This window comes from Halichoerus grypus, chromosome 6 (genome assembly GCF_964656455.1).
Source record: "Halichoerus grypus chromosome 6, mHalGry1.hap1.1, whole genome shotgun sequence".
NCBI classification, from domain to species: Eukaryota; Metazoa; Chordata; class Mammalia; order Carnivora; family Phocidae; genus Halichoerus; species Halichoerus grypus.
This window is the reverse complement of record NC_135717.1, coordinates 63597249-63619281: the sequence shown is the minus strand read 5'-3', so window position 1 is coordinate 63619281 and position 22033 is coordinate 63597249. Positions and strand designations below refer to the sequence as shown.

The 22033-nt window shown below is 42.8% G+C and overlaps 1 protein-coding gene across 12 annotated transcripts in view; it reads right to left on the bottom strand.

Moving 5' to 3' along the window:
- The window catches only part of KIAA1217 (KIAA1217 ortholog), a 719758-nt gene that overhangs the window by 73382 nt on the left and 624343 nt on the right, over nucleotides 1–22033 (bottom strand). For all 12 annotated transcript variants that reach the window (XM_078075245.1, XM_078075247.1, XM_078075246.1 and 9 more), the window contains one exon: nucleotides 18508–18601. In XM_078075245.1, the coding sequence (XP_077931371.1) occupies nucleotides 18508–18601 (94 nt within the window). The remainder of the gene's footprint in view (nucleotides 1–18507; nucleotides 18602–22033) is intronic.

Genomic DNA, 22033 nt, shown 5'->3' with positions numbered 1-22033 from the left:
CCCTCTCACGGCATCACCCCCCACCTGTTTTCATGTCAATCAAAGCAGGACACGTGCTGGCTCTGTGACCAAGTAATAGAACAAACACACAATATGAGGTGAGTTATGTCAGCAGAGCTCCAGTTTAAAAGGGGATTTTATAGGTAGCCTCTGATGAGAAGTTTTTTAGTTGTGCTGTTATTGTGACCTTCGGCTGAACAATATTAGCTAATGTGTCAAAAGCAGCAAGGAGCACGGGAGGGAAGAGCCCCAGAGGATTACGCTGAAGGACAATAATTCACAAATCCACCAAGTTCAACTCGCCCTCAAAAGAAACATGAAAAACAACAATGCAGATCCAGATCAAAACAGCCCGTGTGCCAATTCTTCGTGGGTTCAGAAGAGCCAACTGCTCTCCTTGCTTCTGGTTTCAAAACCAGAAGAGGCTCCATGGGTATTCCAGGTGTACTGAGTGTTTGAACTGAGAAACTTCTCTCGTGTCAGACTGAAAATAGACGCCATCTGTTGCACAGTTATAGAGGCTCATCCATTTTCCCAGTTCTCAGTAGTTATGAAAAAATCTAAAAGATTTCAGATTTATAAATTAAATGAATAGACCTTTGAAAATGCATCTGTTTTCCTTGGGTTTGACGGGAGTCTGTGGCAGAGAACATGAGAGCACCTGCTAGTTTGGACCAAGCCAGTGGCCCCGAATGCCCCCAATTCGGGGTGTCTTCCCGCAGTTCATGCAGCATGGCGGGACCTGCCTTCTGATCCAGATGTTAACATCAGGTTCACAATATATATATATATAAACAAGAAGTCTGATCTAGATGGTCTCTAAACTATCCCATTCTGTGCGTCCATGGAATAGTTACTGAACAGCCCTAGGCATACAAAGCCCGGAGTTAAGGTCAACGAGGGAACGAGGATCTTTAAGACAGACTTCTTACCTTTTAAGAGCTTACATTCTAGTAGGGATTATGAGGCATGTACATGAATATTCAAAATCAGACAAGCAAGAATAACTCTGGCAAGTGTTAAATGAGTACAATACACAAATACTCTCGGAATCTGTACAAGAGTAAGATTCTTCTGGCTGGAGAGTTGAGGAACACTTCTCTGAAGAGGTGAGATTTAAATGAATCCATAAATTATGAGTAGAATTTCAGGAGATAAGGAAGAAAAAGGTTGCTTTGTTAGGTACTCCAGGCAGGAAGGAAGGCACGATTAGAGACAAGAGTGGTGGATGCCAAGTACCCTGGGGGAACAGGTAGGCCTCTCACCCATACAGCAAAGGGTTCTCCAAAGTCAACATACATCAGAATCAGTCCGAGCACTTGCTCAAACACAGACGAATGAGCCCCATGTCCAGAGTGTCTGATAGAGCAGGTCTGAGAATCTGCATTTCTTTTTTTTTTTTTAAAGATTTTATTTATTTATTTGAGAGAGAGAATGAGAGAGAGAGCACATGAGAGGGGGGAGGGTCAGAGGGAGAAGCAGACTCCCTGCTGAGCAGGGAGCCCGATGCGGGACTCGATCCCAGGACTCCAGGATCATGACCTGAGCCGAAGGCAGTCACTTAACCAACTGAGCCACCCAGGCGCCCCAGAATCTGCATTTCTAACAGGTCCCTAGGTGCTGTTGAGCTGCTGGTCCCCGGAACTTCTTTAAGAACCACAGCTCTAGGGAGCAGAGGGGAGTGGTAAGCTCACATCAAAATCTCCATTCCACGGTGGGTTTGGTTAAATCCTAATTCCGAAAACTGACCTTACTAAACTTTGGGTGGCGATGATAATTACCTAGCATTTCTCTATAAATAAATATTTTCATCTAAATCTGCCCAGAGAAGATGGAAAGATAGCAAGGGAACTGTTTGGAGACTTCCTATTTACCAAATGCTTTCCGCAATTACCTCATGTAATTCGCAGCAGATTCCTACCAGATGAACATTATGACCCCCATTTTACAGATGAGGAACTGGGGCCCAGCGACATCAAGAGTCCTACCCAAAGGCAAATAACAGGGTCAGGATCTATGAAGGGCCAGAAAAATATTATACTGTAGCGGTAAGAAATCAGTGTAGAGGCTTGATCTTCTCTGAACCCTCTTCAAAGGAAGGCAGTGGGTCAAGGATCACTAAGATCAGTATTCTTTCCATCTCAAATCAGGTTCAGAAATACCTGAACAGAGTCGTCAGTATTGAAGGTTGCAGAGACACAAGAGAACAGTAACATGCTCCATTTCAAAGGAATACCTTCGTGTTTTCAGTTCAAATATCCAGTCGGTCAGCCAGGAAGCCAGTGGACATGGCTTGGAAATCTGAGATGGTCAGCAAAACCACCACTTCTCCTTATTTGGAGAACTAACAGCCTCAAAGACAAGCAGTTTGGGAGTCGTGCATACCCCGAGGCTGGGCTTGGCAAGCCTCTCCGCCCAAGCCCTGCCCGGCCTTGCCCTTGCTCGACAGCTGGGGGAGGTTAGCCAGCCACTGCAGCTTCCCCACTCGGTTCCAACGCTGCCCGAAGCCTCCTCCTCGGAGATGAGATCTGCTTCCCACCGTGTCCCAAGGACGGCCGGACTCGGAGCATTCCTACACTCGAGGGCAGCCCTGCATTCCTGAATCTGAGTAGCTCCCGAGAAACAAACGTAGGGCTACCAGCTCAGTGACCCCACGTAAAGAAGTCACCGTCCAGGTGACAAAGTGCCCACCTCGGGCAAGGGGGCAGACACAGTCTAGTTGTCCCCCCTCCCCCAAAACACTGAAAGGAAAGAATCCTCTGCCACACAGGAGGCAAGGCAGGTGAAGAAAATGCTCTGTAATCTGTGGAGCCTTTCAAAGATCATGACTAGCGGCCAGAGCGTCCAACTCACTTCAAGGAGAAACAGGCTCCATCCAGGTTGACCCCCAAGGAGCTCATCTTCCCCCACAGCCCGACCCAGCCTCAGTCTTCTTCTTCCTCTTCTTTGTATTAGCCTTTCCCTTACTTGTCTTCCTTCTTTGAAAAGTGACACGGGGACACACTTTCTCCCAGACAGGATAGGAAGACATGGGTGAATAAACAGACAGAGGGAGTTTCTTCCCATTCGCACCGTGAGACACTGGCTTCATTCTGATGACCCTCATCATCCTCAACTTCTCCTTCAATAGACTGCAGTCTACAAACTGGTTTCCCCCCTCAAATTGCTTAAAGGTCGAATCATCCTCTTCCATCAGCACTCCTCCCCACCATGGCGGCCAAGGAAGGCGGTGGGTTGTGGAGGAAGGAGCACTGGATTATGAATGAAAAGACTGTTTCTCCTCTGAGGAGCTCCTTGTTTGTGGTCTCACTGCCATGACCGTGGCTCTGCCTCCGGACTTTTCTGAGCCTCTGGTTCTGCTGCTATGCAGCTTCAGGAACACCTTCTGTGCTCACCCTCCTCGTTCTGTGAACTTCAAGTGAGCTGAATCATTCTTGTATGACTCTCGCATGTGGAGAAATGTGATCGGCATGGGTTCTTATTAAAATCGCTCACAAGCGTGCATGGGCTCACTCAAATTAGGGCAAAATGAATAGAATGGATAATATTCACTTTAATATATTCATAGGAGTGTGATGAGAAGGACACACTCTCCTTTTGAGAGGCAAGAGCTCACGGGAAGATAGAACGGATTCTGAAAGTAGGAACGCCATGCTGTATTATATTCTAAAGACATATCCTTGAGAAAAAGGTCCAGTTATATGCTGGGGGCTCCCATGTAAGAAAGTGCTTTTCCTCATTCCCATTCCCGAATTGGCGATTCTGAAGCCAGATCAGGCTAGATAAAAGATTTCCAATCCACTTTATAAGGATATGACAAGTATACTCAAATATCACTTATTTCTAAAAATTATGGGATGGGCGATTACCCGCATCTCTGCTTTAGGTCCTTCTCCTTCCCTTCCCATCTTACCACCTGCAAGTGCCTCTCTCCAGGAATGAAGCGCGCCTGTCGCCAGAATTAAAGTTTTGGTTGATGAGGGTAAGGCTGAACCAATTAGCTAAACACAAGTTTCTGGATGCTCTTAGAATTTCAGTTACATTGTCCATTCTAGTCCTGTCCCACATTTATATTAAAAATAGTAAAATCTGTGTGCTTTAGGATAGCTCTTTGATAGAAAAACATTTAAAACATTTATCTTGCCGTATTGCTCAAAAAATAGTTTTTGGCTTTTCTCTCTCTCCCTTTTTTTCTTTCTTTCTTTCTTTCTTTTTTTTTTTGGTATAGCGAAGTGTGGCAATTTACTTATTTGTTTTTTGTGATTTAATGTAAATATAGAAATGCTGTTATTGAACTTACATGTCGAGATGGCCTTACACATACGTTCACTGTATCTACATTTAAAATGCAAAAAAAGGTTTGGGTGTTTTTTTTAGTATTAAGATGCGTTATATATAGAAGCTCCTATGTCTGGATAAAAATTTTCTGTCAAAATTAAAAAAATATATCAGAATACCACATTTGACTAATTTTTATGCTCTAGTCACAGAGTGATACTGAATAATAGAAACTTATTAGCATTTCACTAAATTTCTTCAGATCATTGTTACGAATAATAAAAATACAGAAACATTTTAAAACAACATATTTCGGGCTTAAAATGGTCAGATTAACATAATTATAGCCTTAGGTGGCCAACAGTGGCACATTTCTCATTTTCATGAGAATGCAGAGGTTCTCCCAGATCGCAAGCTAATAGGCTCCTTGGTCTAAATATATACAATAAAATCTAAAGCAAATTTCCGAAGCATTAAGATCGGAACCCTGGAGATATCTAGTAAGTAATTTGCGCCGCAGTGGCACAGAGTTTTTTGTTTTGCTGTTACACAGCTGCTAGGAAATATATTTTTAGATTTGCTTTTAAAGGCAAGCAAAAATGGTATCCACTGTGTAGATATGTATCCAGAATGTTCCCGCAGTCCCTACTGCGAGGAGTCCACCATGTACAGAATGTTCTCTCCGTCGCCTTCCTTCTTGTAAGTCAGTGCAAGGAACAGTCCTAGATGCTCACTCTAGATGAAGCTATCAGACGCTGACCATGACACCCAAGGCTTTGGAGGCTTGCTTTATGAAAAACACGCACTGAAGTTTAAACCGGTCCCTGCTAATTCTGAATTACCTCATCATTGACATCGTTACGATTTCTTATTGTTGTTTGGGTTTTTGTTTAGCGGCTCTTCCTGTGATATCAAGGACAAATGAAAATGTACCGGTTCAAAGAGTTAAATCAGAACAAGGAAAAGCATGAACTTTGATTTCACAGGAAAAGAAAAAAAAAATGTAAAGAAAGAAATCAAGTACATGTGTCGATCAACCAACTGAGGGAAACATATTTTCTGTATTTCAGGAATATGGAGTGAGTTAGTGCTGCCCCACGATGAGAAGGCATCCTCTGGCTTAAACACACACTGGACAGTCACACCTTTTATCTGGAGAGGCCTCAAATAAATAAATCTGCACAGAAATAATTAATGAACAGCTCTTCTTTGGGGCCAAAAAACAAGGTGCTGGAGTTCTTGAGAAGCCTTAAACAAGAATTAGTTTTGATTCTGATGTCGAAACGGCTCATTTTTCTCAGTGACACAATCTTTAATGACATTTTGCTCTGTCTTCACAAGCCCCTGACTGATCTTTTGTCTTAAAGCCTTGTTTTTTACACTATTCACCACTTTGGCCATTTCCTCACACCAACTGTGTTATTACACATTTAATGGTTTTCTTTAAGTCAAGTTTAAATTGACTTTTTTTCTTTTACTTACTGTGATGAAGCAGTAATATTCATTAACTCTCAATTCTTTGTGCTGCTTACTTCTCTATTACTCAGGAAGACATTACATAATTATTATAATTTAAAAACCTGTTTTTCTACATGCCACCGAAAATCACTGGTTCCGAGTGAAAAACAACTTTGAAAGTCATCTGAGCAGTAATATGTTAGTGTTTCAAGCAACGTCATGGCAGGAGCCATTTTCCTTAGCATGGAGGCTGACTTAAAAATGATGTTATAATACTACACAAGCCTTTTAAGCCAATATGTATTGTTTTATTCAAAGCATCTCATAATTTGAAGCAGCTGCTGTTTTTCAGTTGACTTGATGGCTTATTCTCCTTCAATAAAAATATTGGATCATCTAAATCTGGTTAGTTCACAATCCATTTATTTTTGGTCCAGGCCCATGCATTTCCAATTAATGAGCCCTGGTCCCACTATAGACATGCGCTGCGATGGAGAGGAGGTGAAGCCCAGCTTTATTCATCTACAACAATGGCTGGCTACGAGAAGGCAGACAGACAACGTTTTCCGAGATCAATCAAGTGGGACCCAGAGGGGCCAGAACGAAAGCAGGGAAGCACTGGAGATGGGCAAAGGCTGGCCTGAGGGACAGGCAGGCTTGGGCTCTGGCCCTATCTTTGTCCCATCCTTATTTTGTGATCTTGTCATCCCAAGTCATTCCAACCATGCTAGGCCTCCTGAGTCTCACTGACAGGCGAGAGGTTATAAAAGATGATGTCTAGGGTCTTCTTTCCACCTCTGAAACCCCATGATTCTAAATAAGTCAGGCCTGTTTCTTGAGGTTGCACCAACTAGGTACCTCCTAGTCACAAATGTACAGTAGCAGACAGAGTCTTGCTCCTGCAAATTATGCGCAGGCAAAGGAATCGCTGACCTGATGGGGAGAAAAGCAGGGCAGAGAGGAAACATCTTACCACCAGGTGATATGTACCTTAAAAACATTTGTCTTCTCTGTAAAAAACTAATGTGTGCCCCCCCAAAATAATTTAAATAAAAGTAACACATACTCACCTGAGAAATTTTAGAAAAAGTGTAAAGAGAAGAACAGTCACCTGGAAACCCTCTATAGGGCAAGACCCTGGACAGAGGGAGCCTGCCTGAACGGGATCAGAAACAATTTCCTAGAGTCTGAGTTACCCTGATGGGGACCCACAGAGAAGAGAGAAAAGCAAAACGCCAGGAAGAAAACAGCATGTAGGTGCAAGGGTTACAACCTGAAAATACCAGGACATATGCTCCCAGTCAAAGGCAATTTCTGCTAACATGCGTATTTACAAGAGCCAAGAAAAGGGATGTGGTTTGGATATCAAAGGGCAGGGAGTGTAGGGTAAACCCCTCCCGAACTCTCCAGCACTGGCACAGAACTCTTTGGGAATGACCCCACTACCTGCCAAAGGAAGGTCCTGTTCCAATGGACTTTCAGTTGAGTTGGCTGTTCGCCAGCCCTGGATTTTATGCAGAAATGGGGTTGGACGCTAGCTGTGTTAGTCCTGAAGCCCAAGCGCAGGGCTGCGATGAGCAGCTGTATCTCCTGTTGACTGTTGGCAATAATTACGTCGCATCACAAGTCACTGGGATGTTTCTGTGGCCGAGTGGATGCCTCAGTCTCCGGGAGGGGGTGGGGAGAGCCCCAGTCCCTGGTCCCGAGGGGGCTCCACTAGCTGCGCTAACTCCAGAATCCTCCACCTTCGACGTTATTCCATGTTCTTCCTGTCCTCCTCCCAACGGCTCTGCCGAAAGTCTGACAGGCTGGAGCCTGACATGTAGGCAGTTCTCTATTCAAAGACATTTTCTCACTTCCAGATCGAGCTCACGAATAAGCTCCCTGCTCTGGGGCCACGAAAACAGTTTTCCAGCGACACAGCACATGAAGCAAAGAAGGAAGGAGGAAAGAGGTAAGGGTAGTTTGCCTAAAACTCTCCCCACGCTATGTACTGTTTACCATTCTTATTTCACGCCGGGGAAGTTGTCATCAAGTCTCTGGAAAGACAACCAGTCTGATACTAGGTTTTGGATGCTACACTGTATCTCAGCCAACCAACCAACCAATCAACCAACCAACCAATCAACAAACCAACCAATCAATCAACCAACCAACCAAAAAAAAAAACCCTCCAAAAGTGTACAAAATAATTTCTCTTGAGTCAAAAAAACATTGCTTATTTGTAATTATTCCTTTCAAATTAAGTTGTATCTGATTCCAGACTTGGAGTTCCTGGCTACTGGTAAGAGAGTTGGTCTGGGTTTGAACTCCAGCTTAGCTACTTGCTACTGTGTGATCTTGTTACTTAATTTTTTGGCCTCGGTTTTCCAGTCAAAAAATGAGTCTAATTGTACCTATGAAGTCGAGTTATTCTGATGACTACATGAAATAATACATATTATTGAGACCACATTAGATAACAACTTTTCATGCACATGAACTCATCTCCGAATTGGGATAAAGGTATCCACAGGAATATGGATAAGCAGATCCATGCACATGTGAACCTTTAAAGGGAAACAGACTGATTTAAAAAGACACTGCTCTACAGAATTCCTTTTTAAAAAATGCAAAATATTGTGACCTAACTATTGCAAGAATAAGACAAAATAGTCATCTCAAGTACATATAATTTCTGCCAAAGCCTTTTTTCAAGCAGTCATTAAGCCTGATAAAATAGGATTATATCTGTTATATAAAACTGTAGAAGTTTTAAATGTTACTCATAAAGCTTACAATGATATTTCTTTTAAAAAAGTCAAAACCGAAACACAAGAGCTATTTGTAATTTAAAATTGAAAGTGCTTTTCATAAGGAAAAAACAATAAATAATTTTCCCTAGGATGTTGAAGGACACATACTCAGGTCCCCCTCCATTATCACATCTTCAAATTTTCTACATTTGTTTCAGAAACTAAATGTGAAGTCAACATCTTCATGAAAACACTGAAAATGGTCACAAAACACATACATCAGTGAGATCTGCACTAGCGGATAATGCTGACACCTTAAATCCTTTTTAAATTATAAGGTTACACAGAAACTATCACAGGATTTATAGATGGAAGACAGCCGAACATAATTTAAATGGCTTTTAAAAAACAGACTATCTCCAATCACAAAGAAGTTTCCTTCTAAGCAGTGTGTTAAGAAGTGAAAATTAAAAACCTGGAATTTTAATTCCTCACTGAATTGAACTGAAATACGGAAGACCTGACTCAGTTGAAGGCAAATGTCCCACAGCATGACAAAAACAGTCTGAAAATTGTATTTTGTTATAAAGGTACAGTTCTTACCTTACATCTTCTGTGACCCTTTCTCTTCTAGAAGAAACTTTCTAGACTTGCAGAGACCTTGAAACCACCCATCTCTCGAAGGCTTCCAGCTCTGCCTGTCTTTATGGTGACTAAATGCAAGGCTTGGGTTTTTTTTTTACAGAAGGAAGCTTTTAGTCAAAATATGTGGTTTAAAGGAGCAGTATCCACCCTTGTTAAAACCATTTCACGGACATTCAGAGGTTTTGTTTCTACTCTATGAAAGTTAAATCTGAGTAGGAAGGCATTTTTCCTGTCCCGGAAATCAGCATAACTAAAACCAATGCTTAGCTAACGAGAAATGTTTCTTCCATGTGTTCCGTCTGGCAGAAACTGCAAGCCATATCAAGGAAACACGTGATGTTTATAAATACAATATGGCTCATGTTGTCATAACCTCTCAATGACAAAAAAAAAAAAAAAAAGTGCAAGGAAAAGCAAGAAGCCACACAGCAGGAAAGATGAGATTTGTATCACTTGGAAGCTGCATATCAGATGTGCGTATATTAGCCTTTCTTGCTTCTTAGAAAATAAAATAAAGTCTAACTGGAAGCAGCTAGGGAGGGAGAAAATATCCCCCGTGTCCTGGATAGCCACTGTATTCAAATGTGTTTGCCTCGCTAATCATTTCAAGACGAGTAATTCCTTACCAATGGTAACGTAAACATCTTTTTGCCTGTCAGAAAAGCATGATATAAAGGGGGCATAATTAGATACATCACTCAAGTGAGTTCCCTTGTGTTAACTCAAGCAAATAATAGAATGGAGGCAAGGATTTCACAGAGCCTGCAACTGATGTGGAAACATCCAGATGTCTGTATCACGACTGGTTATGCACTTGTGGATTATTGACTTCGGAACTTCTGCTGGATTCGAAGATGTGTGAGGGCAGTTACCACACTTGCTCACTATTGTATCTTCAGAATCTTGCACAAGAGCCAGAATCAGAGGAAGGGTGTGGGAACATAATGTTTGGGTGAGTGAACCGGTGAACCTCGGAGCTACGTTAACTGGTCTAAAGTCATCAGTCCTACTTTGTGAGTTTGGAGTATTTGGAGTATCCAATAGGAAAACACTGACTAAACTCAATCTACAAGTAAGATTTGTCCAACTGAGTTATAAATACAGCAAAACAAGATCTGTCTTATTTAATTTAGTATCCAGAGGTTAGCTTACTTTGTATCACAGGTGAATTTAACTCCTGAAAAGAAATTTTTTAAAAAGCAGATATGTATGCTTTTCTGACAATCACTTGTTTCAATCTGACCAATCTGTTATTCTCATCTTAAACTTGAGGGTTACTAACTGCTGTAAAGTTATATTGATAGGATGGGGAATTTGTTAGGACAGACAGATATTCTTATTTCTCATTTTGGTCAGGAACTACCACTGAGATAAGCTCGGGAATGTGTTGCAAACTCAAATGTTCACCATTTATATTTACAAATCATTGTACTGATCTCAGCAAAGAGGGCATTAACTGAAAGTTTGTGACAGGAAAAGTGCTGAAGCTGAACCTCATTTTTATCCAGACAGTTAAGGAGAATTTCCTCATTGTTGGAGGGAAACACAGGGAGCAGGAAGATGAACTGAATGGGAACTTCACCCCAAAAGAAGCTAAGGGTTGAAAAGGAACTGAAGGTGTGTCCATGGCAGGCAGGAAAAGGTGAGTGGGCCAAGGGAGGGAGGTAGACAGGCGAGGTTCTGGGGAGGTTCAGAGAGGCTTGGAAAAGGGAGGAGGTAAGGAAGTCTTGATGAAGATGGTAGCTTTTGAATTAGGTCTTCACACATGGGTGGAACACGGACACTGACGATGAAGGCAGCAGAGTGGGGAAGGACGGTCATGACCACCAAAGGGAGCAAGTAGGCCAGTTCTTGGAGTTGGCCTGCCTGGCTCCCAATGCAATTCCACCACAGAAGAGCTGTGTGGCTTCGAGCAAGTTCCCTAACCTCTCTGATCTTTAGCTCCCACATCTAAAACCGGGGAAAACAAGAATTCCCCTCACACTGGGTTGTTTTGGAAATCAAATGGGAATGAATACAAGCACAATGCTCAGTGCAGAACCTGGCCTGGAATTGGTATATTTTGAATGCTAGTCATTAATACCACGGTCACTGGTGGCGGGTCAAGGAGAAGAACCGTGAATGACTGAAAGAGGATTAGCTAGGAGTATTTCCAGAAACTTCCATTTCTATGGGATTCTCTTCTCTTCCATTTCTTTTTATTTTATTTATTTATTTGAGAGAGAGAGCGAGCGAGCACAAGCAGGTGGAGGGGCACAGGGAGAGGGAGAAACAGACTTACTGCTGAGCAGGGAGCCTGATGCGGGACTCAATCCCAGGACCCTGGGATCCTGACCTGAGCTGAAGGCAGATGCTTAACCACCTGAGCCACAGAGGCGCTCCTCTTCTCTTCCATTTCTATAGGGTTACTTTATCCCTCCCCAAATCCCAGAACCCTCCTCTCAACCAGAACACTGACCCATGGAAAAAAGAGCTCTAAGGCATAGACATTTAGATATACATACTAAATGACATATACTTCTTCTTCTTTCATTTTTTTAGGGGGGGGTTGGAGGTATCTTTTTAGCCTGGTCAAAAGAGAACAAAATGGAACAAAGTTAAATATAAAAAGCTGCTATGAAATAGACACGTAACAGAGTTAAGTGAAACTAATATTAAGAAAGGATATTTTATGGGCTCTAAAATCTCATTAGGAGCATCATTTCACAACTTGAAAAACTTTAATAGAAATATCAAGGAAGGGAGGCTACAGCTGAATAGAGAGAATCAGAAAGAACTGGGTTCAATTCCAATGTCTGACATTTACCAGCTGCGTGGGCCTGGGAAACACTCATTGCCCTCAGCTGCATCATCGATAAAAATGGAGTCAGTATACCCCCTTGGTGGAGTTATTGGCTAATCAGTATGTAATAAAGTATTTAACACATTGCCTGCTGTGTAGATACAAAAAGGGCTGTTATCTTACATCCAGAAAAACAATGGTCTAGAATGAATACTATTTGTACTCTGCCTCCTGACTCTACAGAGAAATGAATAGAATTCACAGAAATTATTACCATCTTGCCCCCCCCTCCCAAGTCAAAGTGGAGCATCTGACAAAAAGATGAAAGTAGGAAAACCAAAAAGAGAGGCCAGGAACGAAGCCAACACACAAAATACGCACCGCGAAGGCCTATACGCTTGTTGTGGGCGGGCCACACATTTAATTCTAAGCTTTAGAGTAGCAACACAAAGAGGGAAAATGATCACTTTCAAGATTCAAAGTGTCCATATGACAGAAATAAACCAGGAAAAGTGCAACTATTTCTGGTGATGAGAACAGAGAGATATTTTTACAGTGGGTTCTCGTTAATGACGGAAAATGAATAATACAGCAATCGCGGCACTACGGTTTTAGTAGTCCGTGCGTGCTGGGTTTACGCTCACCGTGGGTAAGACGTTGCAGCCGACTTTGGGAGGGATACAGAGATGAACACGAGACGGTTTGCACCTTTGGAGAATTTACAGTCTTGCCGATGAGATGCACATGCATCTAAATGGTTATAACACCAGAACAACGTGCCACGTGCCCCCAGATGGGAAAGATGAATTCTGCCAGAGCATTAGGGGAAGCTTCGTTCAAGTAGGTGGTCTTTTATTTGGCCTTGAAAACAAGTTTTTATGTTTTATCATCTTGATATGGAAATTTTCAACCATTCGGAAACAGAAGAGAAAATCTGATGAACTCCCATCATCCATCTGTGACATTTTTCCGCAGTTTACCAATTTTGTTTCACCTATGTCCGCTTTTTTGGTTTACTCTGCTAGGGTGTTTTTAAGCAAATCCCGTTCATTGTGTCATTTAGCCTCTAAATACTTAGTAAGTCTCATTTTGCAAAACATAACCACCAAGCCATTGTTTTACCCAATGGAATGACCAGTTATCCCTTAACATCACCTGATTCCTTTTTTCTTTAAAGGTTTTATTTATTTATTTGAGAGAAAGAGAGAATGAGTGGAGAAGGGCAGAGGGAGAGGGAGAAAGAATGTAAAGCAGACTCCACACTGAGCACAGAGCCCAACTCGGGGTTTGATCCCATGACCAAGATCATGACCTGAGCCGAAACCAAGAGTCGGACACTTAACCAACTGAGCCACACAGGTGCCCCAACATCGCCTGATTCTTAACCCATGTTCAAATTTCCCAGAGTTTCAAAGATGTCTTTGACAGTTGGTTGTTCCAGACAGGATCCCAACATGGTGCACATGACCTGGGAAATGTACAGTGTCTCCGCCCACTTTCTTTTCAGGTCAGCGGTTTATTGAAGGAATCGGGCAATTGTCCTGTTGTATGTTAGATGGAAGGGATTTTGAAAGGCAGATCTGTGGGGAGGGAGAAGGCACTTCAGAAATCCGGAGTAAGAACTGTGAAGTGGCTCTGCTTGGGTGTGGGGATGCAGATGATACTGACCATCAGCCTGTGCTATTCTTTGTGCGTTGGGATGATGGGCTTAGGGGGATGGCTTGGGAAGCGGTTTTTGGACTGGGGTAAGATGAGTTGGCAGCCTGGCTAAAGGCTGTTGCATGACTGATAGCTAGAAAAATACTGAGTGCTAGAACTAGAGCAGCAGAGCAGTGTTGCTAAGAGCCGGGAATCTGGAGCCCACCTGCCTGGGTTCAGTCTCAGCTCTGCCACTCTCTAGCTGTGTGGTCTTGGGCAAATTTCTTAACATACCTAAGCAACTGTGTTCTGAGCTGTCAACAGGAGGGCTTAAACCAATACCTGCCTCAAAATGTTGACTTTGGGATTAAATGAGATCACTCATAAGAGTGCTTAGTAAAATACTCAAAAAAGTTAGCTGTCATGAGAACAGTGTTGCAGGGATGGCAGAAGGGGCATCCGTAAGAGGCCTTGCCCAATGGCCTGGACCAGCTCTGGTGACTGGGGGATGTGTTCAGAAACAGGAGTTAGGCAATCAAAGAATCACTGATAACTCAACTTTTTAAATCTCTTCTTCCCCACCCCTCAAAATGCACACACACACTCCCTATCAATGTCACTCTACCTTGTCTAAACATAGAAAAAGCAAGCAGGAAAGGGACTTTAAAGAGAAAAAAAGAAAGATTAGAATTTTTTTTCTTCAACAGGATACAATGGAAACACTGGAAGAATATCCATGTGGAGATAGCCACTTGGAAGATGAACATTGGGCTCTTGAAGTCTAGAGAGATGGCAGGGCTGGGGTTGTAGTTTCAAGGGTCATCCACATTGATGTAATGGTTAAGTCAGCGGTAAGATAAAAACCACAAGTGAAAGGATGCAAATTAAAAAAAAAAAAAAGCAAATTGAAACACACACACACACACACACACACACACACACACACACACACGCACTGGTGAAGTCCACCTGAGCACACTGACGACCATTTAGGGGCAGGAGAAAGAAGACTTAGTGAATGAAGCAGGCTGAGATGTGTTTGAACGTAAGCAAGGCATTTAGAAATGGCAGTGTAAATAGAAACCAAGGTTTCTAAGGAGACCATTCATGGGTGTCAAAGGCAGAGCTGAAATAAAAGAGGTCTGGGAGGCAGAGACTGATTGTGGTATTAGGACGTAATTTAAGATGGACGGCCAGGTCTGGGGAGGGTGTTCTAGACGCAAATCTGGGAGCTGTACAAATGAAAGACATACAAGAGGGAAAGAACTGAATGATGGGAGCAGAAAATCTCAGGAAGTCATCTCAAAGTGTGTTGGAGGGTGGAAAAGCCCCCAAACTGTGAGAAAGCCACTGGGTTTAGTGAACAGGAAGTCCCTGGTACCCTCTGAGAGCCCCCAAATGGAATAGCTCATCTCTGAGTTGTACATTTGTGAGTGACAGGCCCTGTGAGTGCATACATAATTTTGCAAGAGGGCCTCTTCCATATGGTGAGCTCAGTCCCTTGGGAACTAAATTTCAAAGCTACTATCTAATTTTGTAAGGAAACAAAAGTCACGTGATTAAATTAGATCGGGGAGATTTGCACCCACCTGCAAAGAATCAGGAGCCGGGTGTGCTCCGTTCCAGAAGAGAACCACAAGTCTCCGTCCACAGACGAGCCTCCGAAGGGCTCAGCTAGACGCTACCTGAAAACCTAGACACAGGTTTTCCCCACCAGGCATGTATTCGGTGCAGGTTTTGGGGCCCACAACCTCCAAGGTAATACTTTCGTCTAACAGGCTTCCTGAGTAACACCACTGCCATCATTAAACTGCTCTGGTCAACCGACCGCTGTAGATTCAGAGTCTCCCATTTTCTTTGGTTTCACAGGTTAAGATCTTAAATGCATTAAGGACAGTCTCGGAGGCCACCGAAGAGTTCCGGTGTTGCCATTTTTGCGTCTCTGCTCGATCCAACCAATGTCTTTCCTGCTATGCGTGTTTATGGGTAACGAGTGGGCAGCAGGACGGGCTGTCCCAGGCTGCGTCTGGAGGCTGGTGGTTGAAGGCGAATGACATCAGGCGCGAGGCTGCATCCCTGACTCAAGCTAGTAGTTATCATCAAATTCCTTCACGGCCACGCGCACATTGCAAACACACGGAAGGAGGGAGCTCCCTAAATCCACCATGTGGCTTGGTTTAGTCTACAGCCATTGATCCTTGCTCTGTTCTCTCTTTCTGTTGTTCACCATAAGTGATGGGGGAATGCAGCTGGGCTCCAGGCCGGGCTCAGCCAAGCCTCCTTCCCTTTAAAGGCAAGGCAGCTACATTCGTGGAGAAGGAGAGAGAATTTCAACCTCCACAGCCAAAAGGTGAGGCTGAAGGAGTTCCATGTCTGTTAGCTTCTGGAATCTGTGACTAGGGGCCAAGTCACAAATTGCAGGCATGATCACACCTCGTTGGTTTTAAAAACCACATTCTACTTCTCGTGTCTAAGTAGTCTTCTGGGAAACCTAAAAGCGTGTCTGGGAGTTGGATGGTGAACATTTGTTGTCTTGTCATCTGGGGACAACAGTTGATGTCCTCACACAAAAAAATGCTGCCGGAAGGAGGCTGTGGGCAACACAGAAAGATCGCTAGGGTCTGGTCTAAAAGTAAATGCAGAACAACTTGACAGAAACCCATAGCAAACGTTCTGAATTCTAATAGGCTTTGTCCATATGGTTGATATTTGAGTCTCTACGTGCACACTGCTGGTCCTTATGTCGGTACCACATCTGCTTAAGAGTTAAAACAGGTGTCCTCCCCAGCCATAAACAAGATTTTCAGAGGCGATGCTGGGGCCCCTGTGTGGGCTCTACGTAACAGAAACAGATCTCTGAGTGCCATGAAACTCCAGTTCGAAAGTTAAACATACCAAAACCAAAAAAATAAAGATATCCAGGAGAACAAAGACTCTTAAGATTGTCATTAAGAAAGAATAACGAAATAATAAAAAGCGAGGGTCCTGTAACACTCAGTCCATGTTTCATGATCAGCATGACTCAATCTGTCTTCACGTCGTGCTGGTTTACATTTAAAGTGTAACTAACTAAAAATAAGACTCAAAATCCTAGATTTTCTCAAGTAGCAACACAGCCTTCACTTCAAATCACACATCATTTCTGACATAAAAAAAAAAAAATCAGCAACTGAGGACGTAAGAGGCCTTTTCCTCCCAAAGTGTGGGCTCTGATCCCACAATTTCATCACTCATATTCCAGTCTAGAATTCCCTAGAAATTCTTCCAGCACTTTCTATCAGACCTCCTGGCCTCTTGGTCCTAAACTCACACACCGTGTAGGGTAGGCAGAACAATGGTCCCCCAAAGATGTCTGCTTCCTAATCCACCGAACCTCTGACTACACAAGGAAGGGGGATTAAGGTTGCTAATCAGTTGACCTTAAGATAAGGAGATTATTCTGGGGCACTGGGTGGGCCCAGCATAATCACAAATGTTCTTAAATGTGGAAGAGGGAGGGTTAGAGATGTGATAATGGAAGCCGGGTGAGAGAGATGCTATTTGGCTGAGTCTGAAGATGGAAAGAGGGGACCGCAAGGCAAGGGATCTGCGTGATCTCTCGAAGCTGGGGGAAAAAAAAGGAAACATTCTCTCTAGAGCTTCCAGAAAGGAAAGCTGATGTTCTGCTGCTGACCCCCTGAGTTTACAGCCCACTGAGGCGCATGTGGGACTTCTGACCTTTAGAACTGTTAAGACAGTAAGTCTGTGTCATTGTAAGCCAGGAAACGTGTATTAATTTGTTACAACAGCAATAGCAAACCGATACATTCTGTCCGGGAGGCAGAGACAACCTCATCTCGGGAATGCAACTACGATGCTAGGATAGGCAATGCCTGGGCTTCTTTAGCAAGAAGACCTATTCTTTTACTTTTCTCCTAGTTAAACTCCAGCATCCAGCAGAGTGCTAGTCCTCAGAAAGGATGGTTATAAAATGGTGCAGCATCGTCTAAATTTGTGTGTGTGGTGGGGAGGAGGTACAGCTGGAGAGGAATAGCTCTATTGTTAGAAACTCAGTCCCCTTCTTAGCGAACCTGCCTTAATATGACTTTAAAAATCTGTCTTTTCTGTTTCCCTGTTCTTTTCTCTTCAAAACACCCCTGGGTGCTTTGAATGTTTGGATAATCTTCAGAGATGATCTAAATCTAGAGAATTTCAGCTGCCACATCGTGCAGATTTTGGACAATGCCTTCGACGGGATTCAGATAAGGTTTGATAATATTTAATACAACGGTCGTGAATTAGAAGGTGAATAATTTAGGGGGCGCCTGGGTGGCTCAGTTGGTTAAGCGACTGCCTTCAGCTCAGGTCATGATCCTGGAGTCCTGGGATCGAGTCCTGCATCGGGCTCCCTGCTCAGCAGGGAGTCTGCTTCTCCCTCTGACCCTCCTCCCTCTCATGCTCTCTCTCTATCATTCTCTCTCTCAATAAATAAATAAAAATCTTTAAAAAAAAAAAAAAAAGAAGGTGAATAATTTAGTGAGAATGCTAGGGCTTGCTTGGAAGAGCTGATGTAAGAATATTAATAGATTCTACATGGAATTGTACATGGGGATTTTGTTGTTGGTGTTTGTAAGTTAGTTTTGTTTTCATTACAGAAAAAATAGCAAGAGATCCTCTGAATAAGTTAATGCATATGGACCAAGGATGCTTTTAGGAAAAAGATTTTCAGGATCCCCTTGGAGTGAGGACACAACTCAACTCCATGCTTAGAGATAAATGAGGATGCATCAGGCCCTATTTCAGCCCATCTGCCCCAAATATCCGGGAAATCTGATTTCTTTACAAAGGCACAAATCATGAGTCATCAGACAAGATGAGCGGTGAGAAGCCTTGAAACCCGGTGGTGGGGTGTGACTCTATCAGGAGACCGTGCCAGAAAAACGGATGGCCTGACCTATCGAATACAATTAAAAATAGAACAGGAACACTTACCCTCATGTCTCCGTTCACAGTTTTCGGTGTGTGGTTGAATGCATGTGCGGGGTCCTTGTTGTACACTTTGAGGAGCGATCTGTCCTGAATGTTCCTGGAATCAAAAACATCAATGACTATGGCAGATGAAAGGAGCCTTACTTTGGCCATTTCTTTTGCCTGCCCTGCAGAATCAGGTAAAAGACACCAACAGACAATCCAACTGTTGTCTACAGTCAACTGGGCAAAAAGTTCTTTCACCATAAAATGGGCAAAAATAAATAAGGAAAAGGAGAAAAGTGACTCCAGCTTTTCTTGCCCGTTTTTGTTCCTCAGGAAAGTATTCATCTTTCCCTGCAGTCCTCCACCCACAAATATCGGTTAGCGTGGACTTTCTTTCAAGATCTGAGCAAGGAAAGCTAACACTTTCAGGGACAATAAAGCTCCAATCCTTACATGACGTTCAAAGAGATTTGGTTAATATTTAAATATTTAATAGTTTACTTTGCCCAAACACCTGGTTTTCTGCTTATCTCATGAATGCACACAAAGGAAAATGGTTTTTCCTTCAAACACTTTCGGCAAGGAACAGAAAATGTTATTTGCAGTCCAGGAAGAAAAAAAAAGTACCACCAAGATCAAAACTAGCATCTTTACAATGCCTTTTTTCTCCTTCCACAGTGGCTATTAAAAATACTCATCTACATACAAGTGGGCTGACTGGACGTGCAGAGTGTTTAGAAGGAATAGCAGCAGATCGAGTCTTCTGCTTGTCTGTTTCTCCTTCTGAGCCCGGCATTTAGAGCCCGGGAGTCAGTCATACCGCAACAAAGGACAGAAGCCCCACATCTTGCTCAGAGCCTACCTTAGAATTATTTAAGAGCACAGGAATGTCTACGAAGTCCTTCTCCCTCCACATTCAGCTTTCATCAGTAGAAGGGCCACCCCACGCACTTTCAGCCCCGTCTACACTGCGTCCTTCCAAGGCCGGCGCGCGGAGCTCGGGGACGTGTGTGCAGGGAGATGCATTCCTTTCCTCCAGGTGCAGCCACACGTTCTGTGGGCTGATCGCAATCTCTGGGATTACTGGGTTATGTTTTGTTTTAAATGGAGTGGAGGATTCTTGGACTAGTCTTGCTTCCCTTCTTTAAGTATCTGTCAGTAATGGCTTTGAAGCAATGACTAGCCCAAGCTTGCAGGGCTGCTCCAGACTTCAAGTAGCTCGTTACGAGCCGGCGTAAGGGGGGAGCATGCAGCCCTTGTTATTAAAGGGGCTAGCTTACTATGAAGGCAAGAGCTCACAGAAGGTGAGGACATGGGGATTCACTAAAGGGACCCCCCCAGCCCCCGCCGTGGCTTTGGGGGGGGGCGGGTTACAAGTGACAATATGAACCAAATGAAAACCTTACTTGAGCAGTGAACAAAACTTAGTGTGATTCTAAAGGTATTTAAAATACATGAAGTTGGTTTATGATTAATTTAGAAACAGGCTCATCCAAGATGAACCAACAGTAAAGGCCCAGATTGCATTTACCATGGCAACATTTACAACACGGAATTTTAACCTGAACGCTCCGTAGCATTTCCCTAAGGAAAATACGAAGAACCCAACCCAGTGACGAAATAGTTAAATGTTTAACCAATACACTCTCACTTCAAAAACACTGGATGTGAAAGGAAATTTGTCTCTGGCTCAGAATATTGAAGCCATTGTCTTCAGTGACAATCTACATGGTCCATTTTTGGAGGGGAGAGAGAGAATCTATATAATGTTGTTGGTGAGAATTTATTCTACCATTCATATAAAATATAACTGAGACATTTTATGCATTAAGCAAAGAGACAGAAGAATTCTTTGGAAAAGACAGACATAGGATTACCTAGCATAAACATTATATTCATCACCAAATAAAACACTTTATCCACTTAAATATTTTTAGACCCATTTTTATAGGTAAATCAAAATACTGAAAAGTAAAATTAGCGACAAACTTATAAATCAATGACTTTCCCATTAAACATTTTAAATTAGATTTTAAAAAACGACTTTCACAAACGTAAACATATTAACTGAAAATTATTGATGTTGAAAGAAAGGATCCTGTCTTCTCTCAAGCACTATTTTCATCTGTTTTATCAACTGACTTTGCATCAAGGAGAATCATCTCAGTTCGAAAGTTGGGGGCACCTTTTCCCCTTTGTCCTCCCTCCCATTTCTCTCTCTGCAACTTCCTCGTGACACTCGGGAAGAACTCGTGAAGGGAGCCCTAGCAGTAACGCTTTGAGGTTTGGGAAAGGATCTAGAAAATCATGACTCTATACAATTTAAAAATGCTTGCATGAAAAAAATAAGTAAGTAAAAATGTTTGCATGGGCTGCAAGACAGTGGGGTCCAATTGTTCCTAATAACCTCATCAGGCTTGAGCTCCAAAATCAAAAGTCGCTTTATGTAGTTTCATACGGATTTATTATTACCATTTCTCTCCAGTCCTCTCACTGCAAAACATGGAAATTCAAGAAGATAGCTGTAAAACAGCATGCCCATGTGAAAACACTACATGGGGCTATATGACCACAAACATACTCTTTAGATACACAATGTGATGACTTCATGTTTAAGTTCATGCTCTGTAAATTCCATTCTTTTTTTTTTTTTTTTTTTTAGTGACAGGCTGATTAATAATTTATTTCAAAAAACAAACATGAATTTTCTGATACCCATGAATATTTAAACACGCTTTTTAAAGGTAGCACCTGTTCCTTAGGGCACGCGTCAAACTACGAAAGCCCTAAATTACTCGTATAGCTTGGCACACGCCTAAATATGTCATTTGCGATCATTGTGAGGTATTTATCAGTTCACATTTGTTATGCACTGGAGGCATACTGTTTAAAAGTGGTTTCTGTTAATTTCCTAATGAAGAAACAGGGCATCCTGCTCTCCCCATGGGGAAGGGATCCCAAAGTCCAAGTCGTGGACCAGATCAGTTGGGCGGGAACGTTCTGAGGGGATAAAAAAAAACACTCTTCACAAAAGGATGTGGACAGTCAGGTCTGGGGCTGCGCTTGGAAGTGAAGTAGCTGTGGGGTCTTGAATAAGTCCCTTAACTTTTATGCATCTGAGTTTCTGGTCCCATAAAATGAAAGGGCTGAATTAGTCACTCAATACTTTTTTAAGTTCTAAAATGTCTAGGAGCTATACTAGCGACGCCTTGTTTGTGCTAATTCAAGTCTGGTTTGTCAGGCTGTTTGGCTGGGAGAGATCGGATGGGTCCCGTCTGCTCTAGACACAACACCATCATGGTGGATACAGATGCTTTTATTTCTGTGCCCCCTGCAGTAGCATGAATCCACCTGGCCTCATAAGAGGGTACATTCTCCTAGGGGCCCCAGAGAAAGCCCACCTAGAAAGTGAGATTTTTTGGTAAGGCCAGCTATTTAAGGAAAACTTGGACATGGAGAATGCTTCTCAGCCTCTTCTCTTATGGACAACAGCATAGGGTTCCCTGCTTCTACTCTAACCTGTTGGTGTAAATAATGGCCCAGT